This window comes from Cornus florida, unplaced genomic scaffold (genome assembly GCF_030987335.1).
Source record: "Cornus florida cultivar Cherokee Brave unplaced genomic scaffold, ASM3098733v1 CherokeeBrave_3.0.0_Hap2_Chr02, whole genome shotgun sequence".
NCBI lineage: Eukaryota > Viridiplantae > Streptophyta > Magnoliopsida > Cornales > Cornaceae > Cornus > Cornus florida.
Genome location: NW_026775572.1, coordinates 66,302,161 through 66,322,129, shown reverse-complemented (window position 1 = coordinate 66,322,129; position 19,969 = coordinate 66,302,161). Strand labels below are relative to the sequence as shown.

The 19,969-nt window shown below is 32.7% G+C and overlaps 1 protein-coding gene and 1 pseudogene across 3 annotated transcripts; both read right to left on the bottom strand.

The window, feature by feature from the left end:
• Nucleotides 1–2,789: 2,789 nt before the first annotated feature.
• On the bottom strand, nucleotides 2,790–11,981 carry LOC132295203 (ammonium transporter 2 member 4-like; annotated as a pseudogene).
• Nucleotides 11,982–14,935: 2,954 nt separating this feature from the next.
• LOC132295201 (perakine reductase-like) lies at nucleotides 14,936–19,201 on the bottom strand. Of its 3 annotated transcripts, XM_059793365.1 has the most exons (8): nucleotides 19,095–19,201; nucleotides 17,673–17,843; nucleotides 17,253–17,456; nucleotides 16,933–17,105; nucleotides 16,722–16,818; nucleotides 16,412–16,565; nucleotides 15,077–15,302; nucleotides 14,936–15,038 (listed from the first exon to the last, which is right to left on the bottom strand). In XM_059793365.1, exons 1-7 carry the CDS (start codon nucleotides 19,152–19,154, stop codon nucleotides 15,118–15,120), a joined length of 1,044 nt encoding a protein of 347 aa, XP_059649348.1. In that variant the 5' UTR covers nucleotides 19,155–19,201; the 3' UTR covers nucleotides 14,936–15,038; nucleotides 15,077–15,117. The 3 variants fall into 3 exon arrangements, with proteins under 3 accessions (XP_059649348.1, XP_059649347.1, XP_059649349.1); XM_059793364.1 differs by lacking the exon at nucleotides 14,936–15,038 and having other exon boundaries at nucleotides 15,060–15,302; XM_059793366.1 differs by lacking the exons at nucleotides 14,936–15,038; nucleotides 19,095–19,201 and adding an exon at nucleotides 18,124–18,162 and having other exon boundaries at nucleotides 15,060–15,302.
• Between the last annotated feature and the right edge of the window lie 768 nt (nucleotides 19,202–19,969).

The window sequence follows — 19,969 nt, the reverse complement described above, 5'->3', positions numbered from 1 at the left end:
GAATTCACCCCTAAAGTATTGAACCAATGCTTTGCTTTATTTTTAAGTGTGAAAGGGAAGAGGAGTAATTTAAGAACTTCCTCCAGGACATCTATATACCTCACGGTGGAACATAGTTCAAGAAATTCATTAAGATGCCTATATGGTTCCTCTTCATCCAAGCCATAAAAGAGTGGACACATTTGAATAGTCTCGGGCTTGATTTCATATTGATTAGCCTCAAAATTGGGCAACACAATGCAAGTGGGTGCATGGTATGCATGAATATTATAATGATCATGAAGGACCATCGGAGGAATTGGAGCTTGAACTCCGAAGTCATGTTGATTAAAAGGTAGGGTATGCATGAAACGTGGGTCAAGTAGCCAAGATTACCCTCTAGATTTTCCATGTGAATGTCTAGAATGAATGGTATGACAAGGTCTACACAACACTACAAATGACACACAGATCACCACAAAACAAGCAAGCACTCCTACTTCGCAATAAATCAACAATCAACAAACTTTCTCCACATACAATGTTCCCATACTCCCATGCTTTGATAGCAATGCAAAAAAAAGTAAATTACCTCCACACAGGCTCACGATTTATCTAAAAATTTAAAAATAAGTCTCCACGCGGGCCGACGATCTAACTAATGGATTGAGTAAGAAAGTCTCACAAAGGTCCTTTAGCACTTCAACTCCAAATTTAAAGCTTAGCTTAGCAATTTTTTTTTTTTTTTTTTTAGCACTTTCCCTTGCTTGCTTAACTCCTTTACTTGATGGCTCCTTTGCTTGCCTCCTAGCTCAATACTCCTTGTCAAAGATGAACAAACACAATAAGTAATCTAAAGGAAAAACAAAGTAAAGACACGATCAAAAGAGTACTAATTTCTAATTGATTCCACAAATACAACGTTGCCTAATCCCCGGCAACAGCGCCAAAATTTGACGATTAAAGCCGCTTGATACACGCCAAATTGATATAGTGAATGTGCGGTTCAAGAAAAGCCCTTGGGATCAAGTTTAAATTTATAAAAACCACTACCAACACTACTACTAGAGTAGCAAGGGTGAGTAGGGATCGTCCTAAGAGATTGGAGTCGTACTTGAATATGGAATCACAATTAGGGTTAGTAGGTTGAGTGATCAAACAAATGGTTGGTTGGTTAATTAAACTAGAGAGCAACTAAATTAAACTAAGCAATTGAATGTAACAAAGAACAAGTAAGAGAAAGATAAATCTTGGGGTTTAGAGGTCACCACCAAGTAATGCTTTTCTACACTTCTAACTAGTGACTAATGAAGAAAAAGTATGTTGCAATATTTGTGTGTGTGTGTTCAGTTGATTCAATTAGTAAGGGGTGACCAATTAAGCATACATTATCTAATCAACATGTGAAAAGCACAACATATCTAGCAATTAAGTATATATTATCTAAATAGCATGTGAAAAGCACAACATATCTAGCAAGTCATTAATCCTTTCATTAAGCTCACAAGCCAAACACACCACAAGATTAGAGACATATGCTACTTGCATTCAAAAGTATGAAACATTAAACAACTAGTATGGATTATCCTCTCATCTAACAATTGTGCTATCACTACACTACAATTAAACTAATGACATGAAATTAAACTAACTAAGCTAAGAGAGAGGTATAATCCATCAAGAAATGAGCATGGACCATCTAGAAAATCACAAGAACATTCTTTTAAGCACAATGTTTTGACAATCTCCAAATCTATAGTATTAATACACATATACATGCATCAATTACACAAGAAAAAGAGGCAAACACATGAACATCTATTCTAGCATACATAGACATATGGATAGAATGAAATGATTGATTGGAAGATTTAAACCACATAAATTATTGAATAAACAAGATCTATATGTCTAAAATTGTCAAAACATTAATTACAACACTAATCCCTCAATAATATACAAGATTAAGATATAGAAAGCATACTTGGGACTAACTCTAGCCCCAAGAGGATGTCTAGCAACTCATGGTGATGATGCTCCAACCCTCAAGGGCTAATTCCATGGTTGAAATCTGCTCCTTGTTGATGAAGAGTCTCCAATGGTGTCTCTAGCCTCCTCCTCTTCTAAACTTCCTCTCCAAGAGATGATATGAAAATAATGTTGGCTCCATGTAAAAAGCAATCCTTATCCTTATATAGGTAGGTCAAAATGACACCCAAAATGAGCTGGGGTCGTGCACACAATATTCCCTAATGATTGGATAAAGGACAACTTTCAATGAGATTGAATTTTAACTTTTTCGCACTGGAGGAAGTTCGATCGATCGAACCTTAGACTTGGAACGATCGAACTGGCTGAGATCTATCGAACTTAGGCTGGATCGATCCAACTGGCTGAGCTTTTTGTAAAAAGAAAAATCCGAGATATTTTTGGGAGATATTTATGGGAAAAGGACAAAAGTAGTTAGTGGGTGGTACAGCTGTGGATAGGATCAATCATTTGAATAAGGACAAAAGTGTTCGATCGATCAAAGGATGGTGTTGGATCGATCGAACTTTTGGAACTTTATGCTTTTGGGTCAAGGCTTGGATCTATCTTGAAGTGCTGAGATCGATCATTGTTCGATCGATCGAACCTTGAACTTGGATCGATCGAACTTTGCTGCTAGTCACCTTTGGCTTCATTTGCTTCCTTCTTTCTCTACTTTGCTCCTTTCTTTGTTTAATCCCAGAATTGCTTCAATTAAGCTCTTATTTGGCTGAGTTAGCTTATTTTCGGGATAAGTGCCTGAAAAAGGAAATAATACGAAATCAATATAAAACAGTACAGTAAGATAGATAAAGGTACTAAACTGCCTAAGCTTAAGGGGTTTAAATACGCACTTTTCAGTGCTCATCACATGCCACTTGGAGTTCACTTTCTGTCCTTGATACAACTGATGAAACCAAACTTTAAGTCAAAAACAAATAAAACTAGAATTTAACAAGATGAAAAAAGAAAAATTATAAAGTTTGATCCAAAGACCATGAACTTCCCTCCCTCATCTATTTCACCCTATTTTCAACAAAACCCCGACTCATACCATTTGGAATTCACTTGCTGTCCTTGATACAACTGATGGAACCCAATCACCATCATAAACTGAATTATTCCTGGACTTCTCAAACCTATCTCCATCACCCCACAGGGCATATGCTTCCTCTCCATGCACCGCTTCGTTGCCAATTTGAAGATCTTCGTCGTTCAATCTCAGTGGAACTATCAACTTAATGAACAAACAGATCAAACTCGTGGTAACAACGTTGAGAGAGATGATAAAAACGATCCCCAGGAGTTGAATACTCATCTGTCGAAATCCAGCACCACTTCGGTCACTTTGGAGGCCATATGCTAGGCCAATGAATCTTTCCCACTCCAATACTGTAATACCCCGATATTTTAAAGGATTTATTAACTGAAATTAATTACTTTTATTTTATTTTTAAATGATTTAGTTGATTTAATTTGAATTAATTTTGTTTATTTTAATTTTTAATTGATTTATTTTATTGAATGCTTAGATTAATTGTTTTATTTTATTTATATTTCGTGAATTATTGATATGATGATTGTTGTGTGTGTCCTTAAGTATTGATTGAATTGTTGGCGTGTTGATTTTATTGGTATGGTGTGACTTGGTTGTAATTTATTGTTTTGTTTTTGTACTTAGTGTAATTAGCTATTTTAATTTAAGCGTTTATTTAATTATTTAATTTATTTAAATTAATTGGATTCGGGCTTAAGGAAAGTTGGACCAAAGGATGTGGTCTTGGGCTTGAAGGAAGCCTTGTTGGGTTAATTATTAAAGGCCCATGGTTATGAAGATATTTAAATAATTATCTTTGCATATATATAATTATGTGTAGATAAATATAATTAATTAATAATCATTATGGAGGGGTATATATGTCAATATATATTGAGATATATAGGTATATATGATTTATTTAATTAATGATTATTTATGGAAGGTATTTATTTATATAATACAATATATATGTATATAAATACATATATTATTTAAAGGTTATTAGTTTATCTAGTAGTTTGAGTTGGAATAGGATTTGGATTTTAGTGTGTATAAATATACACATAAGGCTTTAGGATTAAGGGTTTTACACGTTTGAAAAATAAGAGAAACAGAGATAAAGATAAGAAGAGGAGGCCAACAAGGAGGAGACCGAATATGTGATACCCCCTAATTTCGGAACACGGGTTGATCAAGTCCGCGCACAAAACCAGAGGATATCAAAACAATTAAAGTATTTAACAAGCACAGAATACAAAGATGAATAGTAAAGAATAAATAAACCGCTGAAGAAAACTAATAAATAAATATTACTTAATGATTCTCCAACAATTACAATTCGGAAATCCCATAACTCAAGGACCCCTTAAAACATTATCCAATAATCCAATACTATTTAAAAGTACACAAGATGAATAGACGAATGACAGTCTCCCAGCTGCGGATCCTCAACCTCGAGACTGGAACCTCTAATAACCTGAAAAATAAATCGTGGGTTAAACCCTACGAGCAAGTTCACTCTACCAGGCCTCTGAAAACCAATAAGCAGATCATCTCTGATCAAAACCAAACCTAATAAAGTTTTAACTTTATTAAAGCACGATATACATGTCTATATATAATTATATATACTATACTAATCACATCCATTAATAGGTTTATTAAATTTCCATACCTATTAAATAATTATTAAAATAATATTCATACCTAGACCAATCTACCATTTCATTTTATAAAAACTCCTTTGACCTTAATCCCATCCTAGTCAATTGTTTAATCATTTAAACAACAAATTATAATAAAAGAAATACTCTATTTAATCCCAACCCGATAATGATTTTAATTGTTTAAATCACATATCCAAAACCCAAGTTTTGACAAATCATCCACGTCTTCCCCAATATTATTTTATTAATGTAAAATAATACACTAACCAGTAAGTACTAAACTATTCTCATTTAAGAATATCTAACCCTAATCCAATCCATACATACAACAACCATAGATGATATTTTAATCATCTAACACATAATAACGTAATTATGCTTTGGCAAATCAACCATGCCGTTACAAATATTTTTATTTATATATTGGCAATTCAACCATGCTTCCACAAGTATATATATTTATACATTGGCAATTCAACCATGCCTCCGTGTATATATATTTATACATTGGCAATTCAACCATGCCTCCACAGGTATATTTATTCATACATTTAATTAGCAATTCATCCATGCGTCCCATGTATGTATTATATTCATACAAATATTTATGTAATATTTTTAATCCTTTGGCAATTCATCCATGCCTACATCTTAACCATGAATCACTTGAAACTTAACAATACGCTAAATCATACATAACTATCTCATGCATATTATACGCATATTATTGATTTAATAATCAACCTATCAAGATACAACAAATAAGAATGATAATATTAATCATTTTAAATGATATATATTTATATATATACCTACACATATATTATTTAATATATATATGTGTGTTTAACACCTTCCTTAATAATCCTTAATTTTTTAAAAAACAATATACATATATGTATATATATATATATATATATATATATATATATATATATATACATATATTCATCTTTCTATACAACTCATAAACGAATTAAACTATATATACGCATATATAAATATATATATATATATATATATATATATATATACCCACACACACTTCCCTCCATAATAAATTATTAATTTATTATATTTACACAAATTAATGCTACTAAATATGTCAGAAATAGTTTCCCCTAAATACTCCATACCGGTTTAAATAGTTTTCCGACACCGTCTCACTAAAACGTAAATATCTCTTATTAGGATGAGAATCTGATAATGAAATTGGTACCATTGGAAAGAGGACGAAAAATCCTTGAATTTGAGCTCAAGAATGACCCAATTTCGATTTAAGATGACTAAGTTATGATCGTTTTAATTTTATGTCACAAACAGACAAAATAATTGGCTAAGCTCAAACACTACTATGAGCGCGCCCACACTTAATTAGCTCACTTGAGCTCACACAAACACACCCACACCAGATTAGCTCACTTGAGCTCACATGTATGCACCCACACCAGATCAATCTTCTGTTGACCAAACTTAATCCATGGTCCAGATTCACATGCGCACTCTTTTATGTACACCGTAATGCACCGAATCATTCCACTTATATTTAAACTATTCCAATGGCCTAGATTAGTGATGTAACCTTTTACTATGCATTCTACCACACTAGATCATACCTCGAATCACCCATCTCCTGATTTATGCGCCGATTCACACAGAGTGCATAGAATTAATTTAAAATTTAATAAAAATAATTCTAAAATAAATTCCAGAATATAAAACAAATTACAAAACAAATTCTAAAAATATTCTGAAAAGTACAGAAAAATTCCAGAAAATATAAAGAACCAAAATTAATCCCCTTAGGTCACAGTTCCACCTATACATTGATTTTAATATATATATACAACACCTACATATACAAATAAAATCCAATAATCCAAAATTAAAAATATATAATAATTCATACTTTTAAATAATCATATCTAAACACGATTTAATAAAATAAATTAACTTGATGCTTTTAATTAATCCAAATTAATAATTTAATTAAAGCCTTAATACTTAAGGTGAAATCCTTATAGGTTCTAAGAGGAAAAATAGAGAAAACTCGCCTGAAGGTTTCGAAACGAAACCGACGCTTCAAGCTTTAATTATCTCTTCCAATTCCGACGTCCTCCTTTTCAGATCCGACCTCCTCATTGTCAGCCCTTCTTCTTCCTCTCTCTCTGTCTATTTTATTTTTCTAACGTGTAAAACCTTTAACCCTAAAGCTTTATGTGTATTTTTATACACATTAAATTCCAAATCCTATTCCAACTTGTATTATGAATTAAAATTATAACCTTTAAATAATTTATATCTATAAACATATATTATATTACACATATATATATATATATAAATATATATTCCTTCCATAATTAACCCATTAGTTAATTAAATCATATATACATATATATATCAATAAATATATATCTATATATATATTCCATAACAATTATTAATTAAGTATATTTATATATATATATATATATATATATATATATATATATTTATAATTAATACAAAAAGTGATCATTTAAATAATTAAATAACCACGGGCCTTCATTAATTATCCTAATAAGGTTTCATACAAGCCCAATACCACGTCTTTTGGTCCAACTTTCCTTAAACCCAATCCAATTAATTTAAATAAATAAGATAATTAATTAAATACTGAAATTAAAATAACTAATTACATGAAGTACATAAACAAACAAGAATTTACAACTAAGTCATACAATACCAATAAAATTAACACACTAATAATTCAATCAATAATCAATCACACAAACAATCAATCATCATACATAATCACGAAATATAACTTAATTAAAATAAGATAATTAATCTAGCACTCAATAAAATAAAATAAATCATTGAAGAATAAAATAAAGTAATTAGTCCTAATTAATTAATCCTTTAAAAATATCGGGGTATTACAGAATATGATAAAGAGGACGTCGGGATTTGGAAGAGACAATCAAGGGTTGAAGCGTCGGTTTCGTTTCGAAACCTTCAGGCAAGTTCTTTTCAACTCTCCTCTTAGGACCCATAAATTTATCACCTTGAGTATCAATATTAAGATTTAAATTTATTGGTTGAAAAATCATTGTTAGATCGGATTAATTAATAGCATAAATTATTATAATTAATCTTTCGGAATTTTGGGTTTTAAATTGTTATATATTAGGTATTGTATATTTATTTTAAAATCAATTTATACGTTGATCTATGACCCAAGAAGGTTAATTAGGGTTTCTTGAATTTATGGTATTTTTCTGGAATTTTCTGTAATTTTTCTGATATTTGTAAGAATTTATTAGAATTTCTTTTCTTGGTATTTGTTTAGAAAATTATATATATATATATATTTGGTAATATAGTATATACACATACTGGACGCTATATTTCGGCGCAGTAGAAAGGGGCTTTTGATTCAGTGTAGCGCGACATAACATAGCTTGGTGTGCATATGAATCAGAGCCATTAACAATAAGTGGATTTATAGGGTGCATTGCGGTACATAGAATAATGGTACACATGCTAATCTGGACCACAAGATTATTTAGTCTTAAGTGGATTAATCCGGTGCATTGCGGCACATGATAAGATGTTACACACGCTAATCTAGGCCATTGGATTAATTTAATAAAAGTAGAATGATTCGGTGCATTGCGGCGTATGGAAAAGGATACACATGGGCATCTGGACTGTAGATGTGGTCTAGTCAACATATGAATAATCTGGTGTGGGCGAGCTCACACCAACTGAAAACTCTAGCCAATCAGAACGCGCAGTACACATGGAGACTTGGATCCGGTGCGTGCAAGTGCGTGGATAGCGCATGGGCGCGCGTGCTGACCCCTTTTGTGATACAAAATTGAAACGGTAATAACTTAGTCATTTTAAATCGAAATTGGGTCATTCTTAAGCTCAAATTCAAGGATTTTTCGTCCTCTTTCCGATGGTACCAATTTCATTATCAGATTCCCATCCTACCAGGAGATATTTACATTTTAGTGAGATAGTGTTGGAAAACTATTTTAACCGATGTGGAGTATTTAGGGGAAACTATTTCTGACATGTTTAGTAGCATTTAAATTGCGTAAATATAATTAAATTAATAAATTGGTTATGGGAGGAAGGGTGTATATATATATATGTATATATTTTCTATATATTTATATATATGAATTAAATAATATGATTAGTATGGAAGGAGGTATATATATATGTATATATATATATATATATATAGATGATTTTAGATAATCAGGGAGTATTTTGGAAGGTGTTGCACATATATATATTGTATAATATATTGGTATATGTTTATATCATTTAAGATGATTAAATTATTAGTCTTATTTGGTATATATAGATAGACTAGTTTTTAAATTAATTATATACATATGATATGCATGGAATGCCTAGGTATGAATTGTTTAGTTGATAAATTAGCTTCTAAGGTTTGGTACATGGTTGAATTGTAGGCATAGATAAGTTGCCAAATGTGTAAATATATTGCCTAAGTATAAGGATGAATAAAATATAAATAGAAAGCATGGATGAGTTGCTAAATTAAAAGTATAAATATATATACTTAAGGAGGTATGGTTGAATTGCCAAGGTATAAATAAATATACTTTCAGGAGGCATGGTTGAATTGCCAATATATAAATAAATATATTTATAATGGCATGGTTGATTTGCCAAAGTGTAATTATATTTCTATGTGTTTGATGATTAAAATATATCATCTATGATTATTGTATGTATAAGTTGGATTAAGATTAGATATTCTTAAATTAGAATAGTCTAGTACTTACAGGTTATGATATTATTTTATACATATTAATAAAATAATACTGGTGGTGACATGGATGATTTGTCAAAGCCTAGATATTAGCTGAGTGATTTAAATACTTAAAATCATTATTGGTTTTGGAAATTAAATATAATATTCTTTTAATTATATTATATTGTTTAGATTATTAAATTGCTGTCCAGGATGGTATTAAGCTTAGAGGAGTTTCTTTAAAAAGAAATTGTGGATTAGACTAGGTATGAGTATTAGTTAATCATTGATAATGGTTTTGGAGTTAATGCACCTAGTTATAGTTGTTATATATATATATATATATATATATATATATATATATATATTATGGTATGTTAAGATTAAATCTTTATTAGGTTTGGTTTTGATCAGAGATGATCTATTTATTGGTTTTCAGAGGTCTGGTAGAGAGAACTTACTCGTAGGGTTTAACCCACGATTTATTTTTCAGGTTGTTAGAAGTTCAAGTCTAAAGGTTGAGGATCCGCAGCTGGAGGACTTATCCACTCTTTCGGTTTATTTAAAAGTAGGATATTTTTATTATTTCATTTGTTATTAGTATTTAATAATGAATTTCTGGATAATGGATTTTTGGTTAAGGGGTCCTTGACTTACAGGATTCCTGTGTTGTAAATTTTGGGAGATATATTAATGAAACTTTTATTTAATAGATTTCCTTCAGCGAGTTATTTATTCTTTATTATTCATCTTTGTACTCTGTGCTTGTTTAAATACTTTAATTGTTTTGATATCCCTTAATTTTGTGCAACCCGTGTTCCGAAATTAGGGAGTATCATAAATACCATGTAGAAGAGGCGGCTGAGCTTAGGCACTACGAAAAAGCCAGTGAGAATGCCGCCCAAGCTTCCGGCAATGGCATGGGTGTGGAAGACAGCCATGGTGTCGTCTACGTATCGTAGTAGCTTGATCTTGTGGTGGAGCACCATCATTGTGTACCATGGGACACTTCCTGAGATTATGCCCATTAGAATGGCAGCCCAGCATTGTACCACTCCTGCACATTTTTAAAGTAACAAAAATGGAGACTTTAAGTATAACTTATTTGAACAAACATACATATACAAACTCTGAATTGTCCAAGTGAATTATTTGACCTCCTATTTTTGATAAGCCATCTATGCAAATATAAGTTAGTGGGGCCCACACATGACCAATCAAAACTTGTCAAACCATCGGCCTAAAAATCATTTTCCTTAAAAAAAGTTCGTGCTATGTACAGATATTCTTTTGGTGTTAAAAAAAAACTCCCTTACATTTACCTTGAAAAAAAATTCTAGATGTGTAATATGAATGATGATGTAGCTTGTTCTCTTATAATATATATATATATATATATATATATATATATATATATATAGTAATAATACAGAATTACATGCTATATATATTTGGGCTATGTGAGACTTGTAAACACACGTAACTCACACCAGAGTCTTGCCTCTCGTAGGCCTGCTTCTGCCCACCGAGCCTCACAATTGCACCACCTTGGGAGCCCGACGTCCTCGTCGGCACACTTCCGGCTATGTCAAGCCTACCAACTACAAAATTCTGATGAGTTAATCTCTATCACGGCTTTAAAACGAGTTGTGTTATAAAAGAATGTTGAACTTACATATATCACTTCACACTCATGTGATGTGGGAGTTGTGAGTACACATAGCTTGTACCAGATCATTGCCTCTCACAGGCCTACTCCCGTCCACCGAGCCTCATAATACTTTGAAGTTTTTATAAAAAAAACAAATGATTGTTTATGTGTACATTTGGTACAATATTTTAAATCATAGGAATTTATACAAAGGATAGCATGATTGTTTATGTGTACTTTTTATTATATAAGTTCCATGATATGTATTATTTTTATATATACATAAAAATGATCTCTTGCTCGTTTGTAGAAATTGAGCGAAAAATGATAGTGATTTGTGAATTGTACCTGCGCCGGGAGTGATGCAAACCAAGCCGGTGATCATGCCCTGCACGGCTCCAACGGCGGAGGGCTTACCATAGATGAAGGTGTCAAGTACAAGCCATGAGCAAGCTGGTAGCCGCACACACATGGGTGTTAAGCGCGGCTAGGGACGCGTCCATGCTAGCCGCGTAAGGAGCTCCGCCGTTGAACCCGGTCCACCCGATCCACAGCAGCCCTGCGCCGGCTAACATCATTAGGATGTTGTTCGGATGGAACATCTCCCTGTCCTTGTCTGCTCTAGGTCCCACCTATACATACATACATATATATATATATATATGTAAGATTCTGGGAGTACATAAACGAATGTGCTACCACCGCTAGTGGACATCAGTTTGGCTGTATGTGTGTGTTCTTTCTCTTGAGTCATTTACTTGATCCGTATAAGTTCCCTAAAGAATGAGAGGTTGGTCATTTATTTCGAGAGTTAATATATTATTTTAAATTTAATTTTATATAAATTTTCATAAATAAATTATTTATGTTTTTCTGAGTTTGGTGAATGAAGTTCCGTAACAAAAAAAATTCTTCTAACATTAAAAGATCTTCAAAAATACAATTTTCAAACGCTAACAAATAAATCAAATGAAAATGATAGCTTATACTTCTCATTTTCTTTTACTTAAAAGTATGAGCAAAAGATATATCAAACGGCACCTTAGTGCTCCCTGGGGTTACTTTTAGAGAAACTGAAGACACTTTTAAATTGAAATTCTCTTTTAGATGTACTGGTAACAAAATAAAAATAAAAAAGGCTCTTTAGTCTTTCGGTGAAGCATAACTTTTAGCTGAAGCTAAAAATTGAAAACTTTTTATAAAAGAGATAACAAATATATATAAATAGTCTATTTATTGAAAAAATAAATTTTATAAGGCTATTTAATCATGTAAAAACTGTTGGAAATGAAGCTTAATATAGGCCAACTTTGAACCAAAACTAAAGGGGAACCCATTAATCATTTTTGACGGGTCTATAGTTGAACGTGTTCCTCTCCAAGAATAAATGAACATGGTATAATTATTTTCTCGATTTTATTTCCGGATGAATAAGATATTAGCTCCAAGTAAAGATATGAAATGGATATGTTTGGGAAATGTGTGTCCCGCGTTGGAAGGAGGATGAAAAAATGTGGAGTTAATATATTCCTAGTTTGATACGAAGTATTTGGGTTTGGGCTTTTGAGTCAAAAAGTATTTCTTTAGAGGGAAGGACCTAGGTAAGCATGGGTAACCCACCACCACCCGCGGCCCCGCCCCGCCTATTAGGGCTTGGGCTTGCTTCTTAGAGTGATTATTCTATTTTATTTTATCTTAAGGATATTGTATTTTATATTAGACTTAGTCCATAAACAAGTTCTTTATTATTATTTTATTTTATCATCCAGATCCGTTCAATACAGAAGCGTGACGATATTTGTCTTAAGGATATTGAATTTGAATTTTGTACTGGACTCGTACATAAACAAGTTCTTTATTATTGTTTTATTTTATTATATTTATAAAATAATGCTTAGTATATAAATTATATATTTAATATATACTAGCATTGAAACCATACTATTTATAAATGACTACTATTTAACACGGCAATTAAAAAAATGGAATAACATGAGTTTAGTAAAAGTCAATTTTACACCTCAGTCGGTTTTAGAGTTGGGTGGTTAAATATAATAATTTATTATATCATTTTCAGTAATAAATATATTTATGCGCGTGTTCTAGGTCACATAAAATAATAGTGGGAGTGAAAGAGAATTAAAAAACGGTAAAATTAAATCACAAATAAGGAAAATTTGAGTGATAGCGGAAATTCGCTCTCTCGGAATGTAAGAGAGACAAATGTTCGGAAGAATTGTGTAACTTAATGCTAACTTGAAATATATAGTCATCCTTCTCGTACCAAACAAGTATTATTTTTACACAAGCACACTGTGGATGTGGTGCAGTCACGTCACCAAAGGTCAAGTCAAACAGTCAACATCCTGACAAAGTCCACCTCAACAATAATCGATCACTGGGTATCTAACTTTGGGCCAACATTTTGTCGATGGACCTTGGGCCTTGAGTAATAGAACCTCGATCTGACCTATACAAAATTTGTCAATCGACGGGCCTTAAACCTCGATCTGACCCCCACGAAGTTTGTCAATCGACGGGCCTTGAACCTCGATCTGACCCCTACGAAGTTTGTCGATCGACGGGCCTTGAACCTCGATCTGACCCCTACGAAATTTGTCCATCGACGGGCCTTGAATCTCGATCTGATCTCTACAAAATTTGTCCATCGACGAGCTTTGAACTTTGATCTGACCCCTACGAAGATTGTCAATCAACAGGCCTTGAACCTCGATCTGACCCCTACGAAGTTTGTCAATCGATGGGCCTTGAACCTCAATCTGACCTCTACAAAATTTGTCAATCGACGGGCCTTGAACCTCGATCTGACCCCTACGAAGTTTGTCGATAGACGGGTCTTGAACCTCGATCTGACCTCTACAAAGCTTGTCGATCGATGAGCCTTGAACCTCGATCTGACCTCTACGAAGCTTGTCTATCGATGGGCCTCGAACCTCGATCTAACCTACAAAATTTGTTAATCGATGGGCCTTGAACCTCGATCCGACCTCCGCAAAAATTCATGAATCGATGGGCCTTGAACCTCGATCCGACCTCCGCAAAAAATTCATCAATCGACAGGCCTTGAGCCTCGATTCGACCTTCGCAAAAATCTGTCAGTTGACGGACCTTAAGCCTCAACCTGACCCCTTCAAAACTTACCGAGCGACGGGTTTTGAACCCTGACCTAACCTTGATCAACGAGGAGTTGTGGTAGGACTCTTCGAGTAACTTGAGGATGCAGAAGGGATTTTGTAATGGAGGATGGAAAATTAGTAATATCTTGCCTACTAAGGCAAGACCTAGTTTGAGGATAAGAACAAAAGACAGCTAGAATAGTACAATTGTCTTTACAACCTGCTATTTTTTGGATTATTCAACAGAAAAAGTACACTTGGCAGCCGATCCCAAGAAGTAGGGATTATGGCAACATGACCCTAAAAGGGCATGGTCCTGACCCGTTCGGAGGATGGAAGCCCAACAAGACACCACCTGGATGACCTAGGGTTATAAAAAGGGGGGCAAGGACAAAAGAAAAAAAGAGAAATGACGGCAGCTTCTTCCCTACCACTGTTCCAATCCTCTGACTGGACTAGTTTTCTCACCCTTCTTCTATCTCTCTGCATTCCTCATATTATCTTAGTGATATATTCCCAGATTCTTACACAGCTACTTTCAGGACCCACGAGAAACAGGTATCTACACACACAACCAAAAGTTTTCGGATACACAAAGCTCCACTGAACTGGCTCTGACACACCAGATAAATAGAAAACTGGCAAATCAAATTTGGCTTCACATGATCACTTTATTTGTATAATTTTTCACTTCATAGAGTTCCATAAACAAATGCACAGCATAGAGAACACATGCATATATATATATATATATATATATATATATATATATATATATATATATATATATATTAGCTCACATATTTTTGTATATATCAACTACTATTTGATATCTACTTGTGCCCTTTGGGTGGGGTGTTGGCAAACATCCATGACACACGATAGAGAAGGCCATGTATTTTGTTCCCTGCCACCTCATTGGCTGGCACTACATCAGATATCTCTTTTAATTCTTCTTTTGTGAGCTTCACTTTCAGGGCACCAATATTTTCCTCTAGATTCTTGATCTTCGTTGTTCCTGTAAAATACACAAGGAGAGGACATTATATATATTTCCAGAAACAAGAAAACTCAATCCAACTCTTAGAATTGAGCTCTTAAAATTTTCAGTACTTTTTCAATCAGCACCGTAGCCTTCCGTTACTATCATTAAGAAATTAAAACCTCCGACCTCGAAGATATGGTTATCCAATAAAAAGAGCTCGTTGTCGTATCATAACTGTTATAGTAAAAGATCATAAATGATCTCTTGCTACCCAGTATCAACATGTCTTGCTACTGGTGACCAAGAAATTTAAACATGATAACTATGAGATACGATTATTTTTTAATCTTATTTACGCTTAAATCATATCCAATGGTACCGGAGAGAGTTTTTTTTTACTGAACGGTGAACAAGAGATCATTAGTTAGTGAAAGATAAATCCTTATATGACAACTCAGCTACACCACAAATCAAGAGCCTCTTGTAAGCACAGGGCCCCAAGGGTTGAACCTAGGACATCTAAAAGCCTGATATGACAACTCAACTATATAAAATGGTTCTAGTTGAACAGTTATCAACTACAAAAAATATTCTTAGACAATCAGTATTTATTTATTTAATAATTTTTTTTGTCAACACAAATCATGAGCATCTTGAACAATTCTCAGCTACCTAAAGGAAAGTTTTTTTTTTAGATAACCATGCTCTCTTGTATGCAAGATAACCAACAAAAAATATTCTTAGACAATCATTATTTATTTATTTATTTATTTATTTTTGTCGCCACAAATCATGAGCATCTTGAACACAATTCTCAGCTACATAATGGAAAGTTTTTTTAGATAACCATGCTCTCTTGTATGTAAGATAACCAAGGGTGCAAACTATAGTCTACAATTCTAGTCTTGTGATTGGGAGCACCAAAACCGAGCACTGAAAGTGAAATCAAAGGAAATTTAGTTCGAAGTTATTCTAATTCTAATCGTAAAGTGTCAATTCGGTGCTCCCAAACATAGCTTATAATTATTAGGATATATGGATGCACCCACCTCCCGACCAATCACTTTTGTAATTCTAACAAACTTTATACACAATATTCGAATGACAATGGAGCAATATGTTGACGGACACTAATTACTCACCAGGGATAGGTACTACATCATTCCCCTGATGAAGAACCCAAGCAAGTGCGACTTGAGAAACTGTGCATCCATGCTTCTTAGCCAGCCCTTCAATTCTTTCATAAATGATCTTGTTCCGCTTAAGGTTCTGTTCTTCGAACCTTGGATGATTTTTCTGATAAAAAGTAAGGAAATTTGATCATTCATTCATTCACCAAATCCCTTTCAAATTAGCGAATTACAAATTAGAATTGTAAAGTATCAAAAAAGATTTAATGGAATTAAAATAACATGCACAAAAAAATAAAAAATCATGAGTATAGTTTCATACCAGAAGACTATTTTCATTGATAGTCTCCTTAATTCCCTTCCCGCCAAAAAATCCATGACCAAGAGGGCTGAATGGAACAATCCCAATTCCAAGTTCCCTACATGCATGTAACATAAATTTCAGTTTTTATTTATTTTTGCAACAAATGTAAGTTAACATGATCGAAATTTTTCATAGGAATTAATTTTGTATGGAATATGAAAAAATTAACCTGCAAAGCGGAATTAATTCATCCTCAATATCACGAGTCCAAAGGGAATACTCCGTTTGTATGGCAGTGATGGGATGAACTTTATGTGCCCTCCTTATCGTGTCAAGGCTAGCTTCTGATAGTCCTATGTACTTTATTTTACCCTCTTGAACCAATTTCTTGAGTTCTTCCATCTGCGATTCAAAAAAAAAAAAAAAAAATTCATGACTTCAAAATGCTTAAATTATGGTAACATTATTAAAAGAACAAGAAAAAGACATCAAGAATTTTTATGTCTGTTGACGGAAAATGAAAATAAAAAACCTGGCTAGAAAGCTTACAGTGTCCTCAATAGGTACCGACTGGTCTACCCGGTGTTGATAGTAGAGATCTATGTAGTCCACACCTAGGCGCTTCAGACTACCTTCACAACAAGAGCGGACATATTCCGGATTACCTTTTATGATAACATTATCAGCTTCAACCTTAACAACTCCAAATTTTGTGGCTATTTGGATCTTTTCTCGAGGTAATTGCTTTAGTGCCTGCAATATTCAGATTAATATATGAAAGACCATTCATTCCCCAATACAAGATAAAATAAATAAAAAAAGCGTTTCATTTTCTTTCATATATATATATATATATATGATAATGTTGTTGCCAAGAAAAGGTTTTAAGCTGTCAAGTTCAACCCAAACGGGCATAGATGAATTTTATTAAATTTAAGTATTCATAGGTTGTTATACATAATACAATACCTTTCCAATCAACTTTTCATTAGCATTGTCGACGCCATAAACATCGGATGAATCAAAGAATGTGATTCCCAAGTTAAATGCATCCTTGATCATGGAAATGCCATGCTCTTCAGGCAATGGAGCATTGAGCACTCCAGTAAGCCCCATACATCCAAGCCCCAATCTTGAGACCTGCAAATAGGAGAAAAAATTTAGGATCAACTGAATATAATAATACCTAATATAATAGAAAAACTATACCCTATAAATAAATGAGTATCACACCCACACAGTGAAGCTTTACAAAAACTTGAAAGAGAAAAACATAAAGGTGGTTTGGTCAAAACTGAGGACTCAATGAAAGTGTTTGTCTGCTAAATGAGCAAAATGGATCTTTTACTCTCATACAATCATTTTAAGAGTTCTAACAAAAAAAAATGAGCAAACAGTACACTTATGTCAGTACCCTAACCTCATCCGCCACAAGAACTACCATTCCGCACCACCATTCCAGCCACCAGCATTATGGTTTGAAGCATCGCGAGAAATTATTACTCCTCACCCAATCACTAGTTGACACACAAGCAAATGTGCAAACTTTATTCAACTTTTTACCAACTAGTTATTGGCACCATGTAATAATTTCTCCTACTTACCTATGTATATTGGCAGCAGAAACATTTCAATATTTCTGCCATTGTTTTGCAAAGTCAATGAAATCATGTACTCATTAATCTTGTAAATTTTGGAACTTAAAATATGTATTAAAAAAATCCTAATTTTCGGCTCTCATATTGACTCCCATGTGAGTAGACAAGTATCCGTTTTTTTTTTGTTGATTTTTAATAAAATAAAGCCAAAACAATTTAATGTTTTTTTTTTTCCTAAATTTGAAAAAATTAAAAACCCAAATTTGCCATTTAGAAGAGAAGTCAAATTCTTTCATGGTTTGAGTTTTCTTTTTATCTTTTTCTCCATTTATATTTGGATTTGATTGATCTCTAATAGGTTTTTTTTTTTTTTTTTTTTTTTCTTGCTCCAAATCATCATTTCCGAGCTAGAAAGAACCTAAACTTTGGAAACAGAGAAAAACCTCAAACCCTCCTAGATTTTTCTTTCCTTTCCGTTTGATCACCCATCAAAATGAAAATAATGATGGATTGATAAATACTAATATTAAATAATACAAATAATAAAGACGGTAAGGCTCCCAAATCAACTACTTTACCAAAACAATACTGACAAAGGTCATGAGCATGACCATACTTTAACAGTATGGCTTCAGAAATAAAATAATTGGTGGATCCATACCGTGAACATATTTATAAATAAAAAAAAAAAAAAAAAAAAAAAACAATCAACAAAACCCAAAAAACACAAAATCACACGAAATGAAGTTGTTTTTTTATTGAATTTTTTTTTTATTTAAAAAAAGGTATTTACCTCAAGTCCCTGGCATCCCAATTTCACCCTTGGGATCTCAACCTTCTGCACTCCAGCCATTTTCCTGCTTCTACTAGTCTGTATGCTTGAATTCGACCTGGGTTAATTTTGAGTTAAAACAGATATACATATATATATATACACACACATGTCTAGAGAGAGAGAGATAATGCGATCTAGGGCTGACGTCAGGGATGACGTCATGTCTCGATTACGTCATTAATGACTTTTTCTTATTCTGCCAGGTGGCAAGATTTGTCGAAGATTGGCTCCTGTGTTTTTTGGTTGAGTTTGGCGCGCTGTGAGCTTTTGATTGGAATGGACCTTTTTCTTTTTTATCTGTAACAGAATTTCGAATCAGCTTTTGATTCTTATCTTAAACTGAACTTTATTTGGCCGGTCTTGATGTAACATAAAAAATTAAATTTTTTATAATAATAAAAAAAAAATGTGACAGACACTTGTCTACTTTTGTTTATCATTTGACAACAACGACGTGCTTTGCTTGTAAAATCAATAAACTGTCCACGGTTTGACAACAAAACGTGCTTTGTTTGTAAAATCAATAACCAATTGCAACTTCAGTTACCAATTGACTAAAAAACTACTTTTATATATATTAATTATTAAAAATGTAAAGAGTTTCAATATTTTAGTATTTTAATATTTTAGTATTTATTTATTTATTAATATAAAAATATTAATAAGAGTTTTTATAAAAAGAGATATTTTTTAATTAATATAAAAAGAGTTTTTATTAAAAGTGTAAAGAGTTTTAATATTTCAGTATTTATTTATTAAAATAAAAAAATATTAGTATTTCAGTATTTATTTATTAATATTAAAAAATATTTATTAATTGATATAAAAAGATT

What these genes read in the sequence shown, in the direction of transcription:
- LOC132295201 (XM_059793365.1), bottom strand. Translation starts at nt 19,154, where the DNA reads ATGGCTGGAGTGCAGAAGGTTGAGATCCCAAGGGTGAAATTGGGATGC. An exon ending in CGGTACCTATTGAGGACACT is followed by an intron (nt 17,106 to 17,252) that starts GTAAGCTTTCTA and finishes TTTGAATCGCAG; the next exon opens with ATGGAAGAACTCAAGAAATT. An exon ending in GAATTAATTCCGCTTTGCAG is followed by an intron (nt 16,819 to 16,932) that starts GTTAATTTTTTC and finishes ACATGCATGTAG; the next exon opens with GGAACTTGGAATTGGGATTG.